Raw genomic sequence first — 10,334 nt, 5'->3', positions numbered from 1 at the left:
GTGGGTCCAGGGATAATTTTCAGTATTAAGATTCAAACTTGCAATTTCATTTTGTGACAAACAGTCTTCCAGTTGTTATTTCAGCAAAATCAGAAATTCGATGCAAGCAAGTTTTCTGTAATTAAAACTTGAAATAGAAAGTGCAGAAAAAATGACTACCAGTTCCAGTAGTAATTGTTGCTGTTGGGATGGCAGTAAGATTGCTGGTGTTATTAGAAGGAACAGTTACCAATTGCCTCTGGTAACCTGAGTGGATGTTCTGAGATGTTACAGTAGTTCATGTTCTCCTGCAGGATGATACAGAAGCATAAGGACAAAGCTTTTGAACAATTAAGTGCACAGATGAATGAGACATTTAAGATTGAAGATGATCGTCTTGCTAGAGGAGCTGCAGAGGTAGAAGTTGAGTACCAAATTCAAAACAAAGAGAAAGAAACTAAAAAAAAGGCTGCTATTGAATCTATTGAAGAACACAGAGTCAGTGTGGTAAGAAACGGGGACTGTCCTTGCTCCTCTGTCATATACTTGTACATAGGAATAGTGTTTGGAAATGCCATAGGTTCTAGCATAGTCATCTGGAGTGAGAGACACATGCAGGTTCTCACCAGTTGCTTCTCATTTGTCATCTAGAATTTTAGAATTAAATCCTTAAGAAAGGTTACAAGCAGCATATGTGGTGATCTCTTCAAAAACATTAGACTGAGAAGGCTCTGTAGTTTGTAATTTGTGAAACTCTACACTGCTTACTCCATCTGATGAGCCTGGCCCAGACCACAGTTGGTGACTGGTGCCATGCATCAGCAGGCTTCAGCAAGTCCGCTGACACCTTTCCTGGAGTCCCCTCTCCCTTACCCCCTTCTGTGTTGGGCACACATCTGCCAGGGCTGCTTAAAACCTGGGCTTGGACCCTGGCCAGCCACAGTGACTGTGCTTATCGGAGCACTGATACAGGGCTGCTTCTGCAGGGAGATACAACTTCCAGCTTAGCAGGCCAGCTCTTTGGGTAACTTTGTGTGTTTTGTAAACTACAGATGAAGTTGAAAGGGGAAAAGGAGAGACAGGAGAAAGAAGACAACGAGAAGGATCGTAATCAGTGGATGACAGAAAATGGCATCTACCTGGAAATGGAAAAAGCCAAGAAACAAAGACAGCGTGATGCAAACATGGAAGTACAAAAAATTCTGCTCCAGCAAATGGTAAATAGAAGAACTGTATACTGTAAGCCCCTTCAGAAAGAAGCACACTAAACCCATAGTATTAGACCTCTTGGGCGATGTGGGAGTCCAGAGTGTTCCTCTGGCTTCCCTGGAAGGTTTAAGACCCCCCTGGCAGGGTCCCCAAAGACCCTGGAATGAGACCCAGGTGTCTCAGGGGCTGGATTTATCTCCTTGGAACAATTTACCAACATTGAGAGAAGAAATGCAAGCCACAAAAATAAATAGAGTGTAAATTAGACTGTTAGAATGTAGAATTAGCAGATTTCTAGAATGTTTGTGATAAGGGACACGTGGCCAACATGGAGAATTGGGGGTGTGGATACCTCTTCCTCCTTCTTCTCCGTGTCATCCATGCTGGGTGACACGCTGGCACTTTTAGATTGGATGAGAACAGAGCTGGACCATGTAACAAGATTGTATTGTATTGGGGGTCATTTGTAAATACCTAGTACGTAACTTAGACTATAAAAGATAAGTCCTGCCTCTGCCAGGCAGATTCTGCCCTGGACGTCTGGCGAACAGACCACTGTTCGCTGGACAAAGCATTCCTGAGATAAGGAAGAATAAACAACCATGAAAACCTCTGAGAACAGCCTCCTGCAGTCTCTCATTGATGGGCATTGGAAAGAGCTGGGTTCCAGACCACCTGCATGTCCACCTAAGGTGATCTCAAGTCTAAGGAGACACCTCGGGATGTGACAGGGCAGAAGAGAGAGAGGGAGAGAGACAAAGGTTGCTGTGGATGTGCATTTCAGTTTGGTTTTTATCTGTATGCACTGCAGCTGCTTATGTTGGAGAGGTGACTGTACCCATGGGCCACAAGAGGCTTGTTTATGGACTGAGGAGGTTATTGCTGAGAACTTGACAATGCACGATACATGTGTTTCAGAGGTGCATGGGCCTCCTCCTAGAGCAGAAGAACAGAAGTCTCTTTCAGGCAAACTTGGCCCATGTGAGTCAGGGAGGATTACTGTGAGGGCTGGTAATAACAGATCAACAATGACATATCACATCCTGTCCTGTGCCATGACATTTTTTCAACCGTGCACTGCTGTCTTCTTGTATCTTCTGGCCAGGTCACTAAAAAGCAGCAGCTAATGCTGATGTTCACTCAGCTACTTAATGTACCCTTTCTGGGGGGATATGGCAGAGAAGTGGGGAGGGATGATAAGTGCCAAGTATTAACTAAGAATGCTGCAGACCTTCTGTAAGCTTTCACCCTCTTTCAGCTTTACAGGATGGTGATGTTAAGAACAAAATACTAAGCTTTGTTATTTCCTTTTCTTCATCAGGCTGAAAAGCAGGCAAGAAAAGAGCAGGAAAAGCAAGCAGACTTGGACTACGATGCTCAGAGAGAGGGTGCTTTTCATCAGGATCGAGCATTTCGGAGATAAAGACAGTGAGTAAATCAGTGCTATTACTGGATGTAACTTCTATTCTCTCCAAAACATTCAAGGAAGCAACAAGATGTAGGCTTCCTAATTAGGACAACTGCAAGAATGGTGGAGTGGATAATCTGCAGTATTAGAAACAGTAAAAATTGGGGGGGGGGGTGGGTGGGTGAAGATGGTTGATACAATGCCTTCCTGTCTCTTGTACGTGAGCTCCCAGTTTGCTCAGGCTTGGTATTTTTCCAGTGCCTTTTAGAGCCTGCTTTGGCTCTCAAAGCTCTGCCTGAGGGCAGGGCTGAGAACTCTCCTCAGGGCCAGCACAGACTATTATTGTCTTGGTCAGTCCTGCTGTGGTCTGGGCTGCTGCACTCTTTTTGGATAGAAGAACATGATTGGGTGGAGCTGACTCTCTACCATGTCAGTTAGCAAGGCCTATTATTCTGTAATGTGAACCAAAGCACAGTAAGTAGGAACAATGAAGACTTGTTTCAAAACCTCACTTCTGACCTAAAGTAAAAGACTAACATTGCTGCACTATCAACTAAAAGTCACACAGAGTTCTTTCCAATTACCTTGGAGTAATTAATTTTGGAAGTTTTATATTACAAAAAGATAAATGGCAATTAACTTGTGGAATTGTCCCTCAATACTTTTTTCCTTAGTTCACTAATGAAAAATTTGTTTCCCTTCTCTCTGAGCCAGTGCTCATTTTATTACATGAAGCTTTTTTTCAGCAAGCAGAAAGAATGGCAACTTTTGTAAAAGCCTTTTGATGGCAGAAGCTGGAGCCTTAAGAAGTATTGACTACAGCAGGAGTGGTGCTGAAACCTGCAGAGCTCGATAATGCTCCAAATGCATCCCTAAGTGCAAATTTGCACATGCTCACTACTATGCAATTGGTGAGTTAAATGGGTTTTTAGTCTACCTCCACAGCAGCAAGAACAAGGTGGATTGCAGCCTCATTTCCTACTCAGCTTCCAGGAATGTCCTGTTCTGCAGATCACATATGTCTGCATTTGAAGTCTACAGCCTGCTTCCATCAGGAAATCCAGAAAACCCATCAAACTCCAGTATCAGAAAACTTTTCATTTCAGTATATTGAGTAAAATGGGAATCCCATGTAATTTTAAAGCATGTTGGCTAAATAAGGATTTATTTACCCAAATTCAGCATGAAAAAAATGCAGCAGCAATTACGATCTCAATTTATTCTATTGACTCTGAGATGCCCATGCTTTGTATGCTTATTTTAAATAACTAATTCTAGTTAGTGATTTTCTGTAAAACCTGTATAAAGCATAGTATGATGACACTAGATCAGAATGGCCAGAGGTGGTGGAATGTTGCTAGTAAAAGGTGTCCAGTGTAAAGCAGAAGGCTGGTCTAGCAGCTCACCAGAGTCCTTTTCAGCTGCCATTGAAAGATGGTAACAAAACAGAGGGAGATGAACTGTAGTTGATAAAAAGTGGAACTGGAAGAACCTACTTAGTGAGAGGTACCTCTCATTTAATGCCTAGGGCCACTCTTGTATTAGTTATTAGCTGGAGTCACTGATCCTGAAGGTATTTAGATGTGTAGATGGTTCTTAGGGACATGGATTAGCTAGTGTTGGACTTCAGTACTAGGTAAAGAGCTAGACTTGATCTTAAAGGTCTCTTTCAATCTAAATTATTTATAAAGTTTTAATAGCTAGTAAATCAGAAAATGCTTTAAGAAATAATTTGACTAGTAAACTTTAATTATTGGTTTTGCTCTAAAAAGCATCCACTCAGATATTGCAGCAGATAAGAGTCCTAATAGCTATTAGCCTGATTTGAAGATCAAGACCTTAGAAATGCAAGGCAACCCTAAGAGGGACTGAAACAGAGACCTTAAATCAAACTGCATTTTTTCCACACCTGTGATCCAACTCTGTAAGTAGAACAGCAACTTTAGTTTGAACCTGTGGGCCTCCAGTGTCTAACATGGTACTCTGACAAACAGTATTTCAACTCATACCTGTGTGGCAGTAGACATGTAAGAGAGTATTATTTTCATGGATCTAATTCAACTCTTACCTAGGGAATGGAAGAGAAGAGCTCTCTAAAATGCCTTATATCCTAAGGGAATTTGAATTAACTGTGCAGCTCTTTATTGTAGGTAGTGTTCCAGGTTGGTGTTAGATCTGTGCAAGTTCTTTTAGCATGACAGTCTTTGTTACCAATTAGCTCTGAGGAAGTTTGAAGAGGATACATACCTGGAAACAAAATTGTCCATGAACAGAAGAGCTGGCACCATGATGGGACTATTAAGGATGAACATTTTCACATCCCAATACAAACTTGCTCTATACTTCTGAAAAACAAAAAAAAAATTTTTAAAGCTTAATTTTCATGTTAGGTCAAATAATTTACTCTGTTTCAACAGCTAAATTCTTTCAAATGTCTGTTATTAACTTAGGCCTTCCTGTTATCTCTTGAATGGAACAGTGCTGTAACTAGTCTGTAATCTTCCTCCTTGTTCTGGCAGTGCATTCTTGTTTCTGATACTGATCTTCCTTCCTGTTCTGGCAGTGTATTTCTGAAAAACAGAAAATTCATTACCTCTAAATAGCATGCAAAAATTCCCAATATCAGTGAAGGCCAAGACTTTAGAGGGAGATGAATGTGAGATATTCAAGAAAACTGTATGAGATGTCTCCTTTGGAATTATCTTAATTTCTTTCTGTTTAGAATAAGTTGTGGTATAGGCTTTGTTAAGCTTGTAATGTGTGAAGTCATTGCTTTCACACACTGCACTGCCATCACTTTAACCTAAGCTTCTTTTTGTCTTGGTATATCATGGCTTTGATATTACCGTGTATTTAAGTGAATAACGAATTATTCAAATCTGTTCTCTGATCTGGTAAACCAATCTCTCTCTAGTAAGCATTCTTAAAGCAGAGCTGTTTGTAGCTTGTTGACACGGTCTTGCATAAACCAGCATAGCACTTTGTTTTTTCTGTGGATTGCCTCAGCTCCCATACATTACCCAGAGAAATTAACAATTCTGTTGGGCACTGCAGGCCCAGGAAAATTCAACACCGCATATCTGTTAACATAATAATTGCACGCCCCTTCCCCAGTGAGTAGCATCTGGTCTGATTCCTTTTCTGTGTAAAAGGAAAATAAGCAAAGGTTAGAAAGAAAAAGCAGCATGTACTGAAAAGAAGTGTGTGTTACTGAGCAGACTGAAAAAAATCCAACAACTGGCACAGTGGACAAGGGCAAAGTTTGGAACTATCTTTGGTAAAGCTTGTAAGTATTTCTGCATTAGTTTCAGCTACATTCAGTGCATATACAATTCATAGAAGCTACTAGTTATACACTTAAACTGTTTCTTTTTTCTTTATAAATCTGACCACTACAGAAGCATCTACAAAGGAGTAAGAAGCTAGCCACGCTCTCCTTCCACATGCCTGCGAAACCAATCAGTGCCCAACAGCAGAAGCTAACTGTGGACCAAGTTACAAAACATGCTATTTGCTAGAACCTGCCTATAATTCAAGCTCAAGAAACAAGTGCCTAGCCTGCAACTGTACTTAGTCTAATATTATTATGGAACAAAGCAGTAGATTCTTTTCAGAAAGTGATGAGGTAACAACCAAAGGTAAACTATCAGTTCATATGTACTGTACTCTTTGAATATTGCTGGGCCTCCAGGCTTAATTCAAACTTTTTGACTTGAAAAAAAAAAATCTTACTGAGCAAACAAAATTGAGTACATCTGTCTACAACAATAAAATCTATGTTGACTGTACCTTTTATTTGTGACAGTTTTTCTACTTACTTTTACTTTGGAGGATGCAATGGAAGGTAGAAATAGTATCTTGAGAAGTTGTGGCATTGGCTGAGTCTTTTAATCCCGTATGGGAGATGTCTGCAACAAGACTTCGTATTTAGCACCCCAGCTAACCTGGCTGACCACAGGAAATGGGAAAAACACTCTTCTGTCATTTCCTAAGCACTCTGTGCCAACCAGCCAGGCTGTGATACTGCTGTAGGTGACTTTTTGATTGAAAATTGTTATTTCACTCAAATTCTAAACTGACTGTAAGCTGTGTTACTACTCCATTTATATTCATATTGAACAGATAGTTCTTCTGTAACAAGTGAAAACTGTTCTGCTTCACATTCATACACACACACAAAGACTTGCATTTTTTCAAGTAGAAGACCACATCTGGCAACAAGCAGCGTTTGCAATTAAGAATTGAAATTAAGGTCAACTTCATTACATGGCTGCATTTTTATATGTTACCATATAGTAATAATAAACTGTTGTTTGCCATTCTGTTGTAGAAATTCTTAATTGTACCTGCTATTTTGCACTATCATGTAATGTAACATGGAATAAAAATCTAACTTCACATCTTCAGTAAAAATTCATCGATCTTGGTTTAACTGAGGAGGTCATATCCTGACATCATATAACTCTGCTTTGTAAATCTGTACTCAAAGTATCAAAACTTAGAAGGCTGGTTGGCCAAGCACATTTACCCTGAGATGAGCTCACTTGGTCAGAGCATGGTGCTAAAAACGCTGAGCTCATGGCTTGGATCCCTGTATGGCCCACTCATGTAAGGGCTGACCTGCTGATTCTTGTAGGGCCCTTCCAGCTTGGAATATTCTGTGCATTTACAAGCACAGGTTGCACAATATGACTTAGAAATGATTATTTCTCTAAATACAGAAGATGCTAATACTTTAATACTTTATAATATTTTATAACTGCTATTCCTTTTGTGAAATTTAATACTAGAACTAGAAAACTTATTTTCATATCGTACTTAAAAACCCCCAAAAACCCAAAGAGTTGAACATTACATTTGGCCATTACACAACAAATTTTGTTGAAAAAATGTTCCTAATGATATGAATTTTTCAAGGGTGAAAAGCAAGAGTTAAACTCAAAGTACATAAGCACCAAAATGGAAAGCTGAAGTCTCATGCTAGGTAACTGCAGAACTGTACCAAACTCAAATTTTGTAAAATGCAGTTCACAGACTTTTTGAAGTGCATTTTCTTTAATAATTTAGTCAAATACTGCATTAGGAAAATTACTATTTTCAGTAAAGGGAAGGTATGTAACAGTTGTGTACATTTCCATTAATTTGACTCCAGAAGTGTGGCTGACCACCCCCCTACCCCAGCAAAAGAAAAAACCAAAAACAACAACTTCAAAACACCAAACAAAATTACCAACCCCCCAAAAAGAACACTTTCATGGCTGCTGCTTTTATAAAATTTTAGCATATATATCATTAGGTTTTCTATCACAAGGATAGACCTAAAAGCAGTAATATCCATTTTTTGCTTATCAGAAAAGCAATGAGTCTATCATGCCCCTAGAGGTGTTTCCAAAAATACTTTATTTGCTTCAATAAATCAACAGTTCCAGAACAAGCAGCTAAAGGACTGCTTCTTTTGTTTACATTAACCTAAAATCCATTTGCCGGGCTGACACTATTACAAATTAGACATTATTGGGGATCACTGCAAATTCTTCAACGCATCTGACAAAGAACACTGCAAGAAAAGCCTGTAGTCCGGGATTTCAAGTACAAAGTGCGAAGTTTTAGGCTAAAATTTTAACAACCAAATGTAACAAAGCATTAAAATGTAACCATTGCCTTTTATCTTTCTTAAAAAATATAAACTGAAACAAACAGAACAACTGAAACACTATGGCTGTGTTAAAGAATTAGCAGACAGCAACACATTTTTTTACAGGTAATAGTGTCTACATAATTGCACATTCTATCTACCCACTCTCAGCACGAATTTCTGCTTCTGAGTTGATGGCAGTACCCAGAGAATCCAGTATAAAATAACAGTCTCTTTCTAGTAAAGTTTGGAAAGCCACTGTCAATTACAAATTCAGCATCTATATGCTGCATGGCTTTAGTAAAATCTCAGCATCTGTTGTTGATACAACAGAGAGTGCATGTCTAACCTCTGGAAGTTATTTCAAGCCTGCATGGACATTTAAACATACACCTACTAAGTTAGTCCAGCAATCTCTGCCCTTGTTTTAGATTGTGTCTTGGGGTTCATTAATTCCCAGGAATAAGATCAGTTCTGGGGTACGAGCAGAAAAAGCTGTACTCCACGACTTTTTTCCTGCATTCACAAGGAAAGAAAGATCATGAGCATTGCTTTTATTGCCTCTGGAATACTTAGTCTTCCAAAACAGTCCTCTGAGCCAAAAGCCAATGAATGACCTGACACAGATGTCAAAGATGGCACTAAGCTATACTGTGACTACAGCACACGGTGGCTACTGTGAGGCTGGAAAGAGGAAAGCTCTGTCACTGAGGGAATAAACACTTCCAGGACTGCAAGAGCAAGTCAGTGCCTCCTCACAAAGCAGCAAGAACTGACTAGTGCTCGAAGACATCTTGCTGTCCCTGTGACTGAGCTTTAGTCCCAGCAAGTTCTGAATCAACATTCTCAATTTCCAGTTTGATAAAGAAAAGCACAAATTTGGCAAGCTCTCCCTTGTACAAGACTGCAAGTGTGCTTCTGTTTAAACAAAGTGCTCCCCACCAAACCAACTTACCACCAAATACAATACAGGCAACTGTATCCCTTCACCTACAATTTAGTGTAGCCAGCTTTTAAACAAAACCAAAATACATTAAAAACAAGAAAATGGGCTTTATGCCACCAACTCAGATGAATTTTTAATGTGCTATAAAAGAATTAAAGTCCATTTAACTTGTGCAAATAATTTTCTGAACTGTAACAAAGTCCATACAAAAGGGTATGCAAATGCATGTTTTAAAGTAAGTAGTTACAGCTGCAAACTACAATTGGATATAATCTCCATTTTGAGATTTTAAATTAAACACAATTTAAAAAATATTCTATGGATTACTGTATTGCTGACTGCCTGTATTTTCCCCCTTCTACAGCAGAGTCAGAAGAGTTGTGGATTGTTTTGTTCACATGCTTATACAAGCTTCAGTGATATTGGCAAGAATATTCTCAGTAGTGCAAATAAACTTCTTCAGCAATAGGTTGCTCGTGTGTCAGCTCCATTAAAAATAATGAAACAACATTGCAAACAGTTTTCAAATGAGACTCTGAAGCACATGGCATGCATAGGACAGTATAAATACATGGTTAAGCTGCCACACAAAACTTTCTGAAGCCTAACTTCCTACCTTTATTCTTATTACAATCCCCCAAAATAGGACTACAACTTCTCTACAGTCCTACGAAGTTCAGAAAGAGATTTACTATAAAGGTCTTTGGTTCACTCCTCTGAGTTCTCTTAAGTAACAGCTGTGTCATGCACCCACATGTGGACCAAAATGGTTTTAAACATTCTGCATAAAATGACCACTGAAATGCAAAATCCACAGGAGGCGTTTCTAAAACACAGTAAAAAAGCAAAAAAGCACTTGACAGCCAAAGCAGCTCCACTAACTTTTCTGCTAAAAAGTCACTCTACACACTTCCAGTTTTCTTCCTTTAAAAATATCACGTTGTTCACAATCCTAGGTTTTCTTTTGCTTTCAAGACACAACTATTCTTTAGAATAAGAACTGTCTGGATAATGATTTTAAGCACATTTCGGCATTTCTCCAAATCTGCTGTAAACAAACACTGATCGCAAAGTGTGCTATAAAGTGAAAATGTTGACAAACTCATTACAAAGACAGTAAAAGCAAGTTGTGTCACCCAGTGAAAGATTTGGCAAAA

The 10,334-nt window shown here is 39.2% G+C and overlaps 1 protein-coding gene across 7 annotated transcripts; it reads left to right on the top strand.

Moving 5' to 3' along the window:
- The first annotated feature begins 271 nt into the window (after nucleotides 1–271).
- On the top strand, nucleotides 272–6,384 carry LOC130255344 (chromatin assembly factor 1 subunit A-like). 7 transcript variants are annotated; one of them, XR_008840911.1, is made up of 5 exons: nucleotides 272–486; nucleotides 1,032–1,196; nucleotides 2,510–2,616; nucleotides 3,343–3,507; nucleotides 5,995–6,384. XR_008840911.1 is itself a non-coding variant. In XM_056495896.1 (4 exons), the coding sequence occupies exons 1-3, from the start codon at nucleotides 280–282 to the stop codon at nucleotides 2,609–2,611; spliced, it is 474 nt and encodes a 157-aa protein (XP_056351871.1). In that variant the 5' UTR covers nucleotides 272–279; the 3' UTR covers nucleotides 2,612–2,616; nucleotides 3,343–6,384. The 7 variants fall into 7 exon arrangements, 4 of the variants coding, with proteins under 4 accessions (XP_056351871.1, XP_056351870.1, XP_056351868.1 ...); XR_008840912.1 differs by having other exon boundaries at nucleotides 3,332–3,507; XR_008840910.1 differs by having other exon boundaries at nucleotides 3,311–3,507.
- The last annotated feature ends 3,950 nt before the right edge of the window (nucleotides 6,385–10,334 follow it).

The sequence above is a fragment of the Oenanthe melanoleuca genome, chromosome 7, assembly GCF_029582105.1.
Source record: "Oenanthe melanoleuca isolate GR-GAL-2019-014 chromosome 7, OMel1.0, whole genome shotgun sequence".
Lineage (NCBI taxonomy): Eukaryota > Metazoa > Chordata > Aves > Passeriformes > Muscicapidae > Oenanthe > Oenanthe melanoleuca.
Note: the sequence above shows the minus strand (reverse complement) of the source record. Positions and strands in the feature narration are given on the sequence as shown.

Bases quoted from the DNA above. Each gene is read 5' to 3' on its own strand.
- LOC130255344 (XM_056495896.1), top strand. From the start codon at position 280: ATGTTCTCCTGCAGGATGATACAGAAGCATAAGGACAAAGCTTTTGAA. The intron at 487-1,031 runs GTAAGAAACGGG...TGTAAACTACAG, and splicing joins AAGAACACAGAGTCAGTGTG to ATGAAGTTGAAAGGGGAAAA. The intron at 1,197-2,509 runs GTAAATAGAAGA...TTTCTTCATCAG, and splicing joins AAATTCTGCTCCAGCAAATG to GCTGAAAAGCAGGCAAGAAA.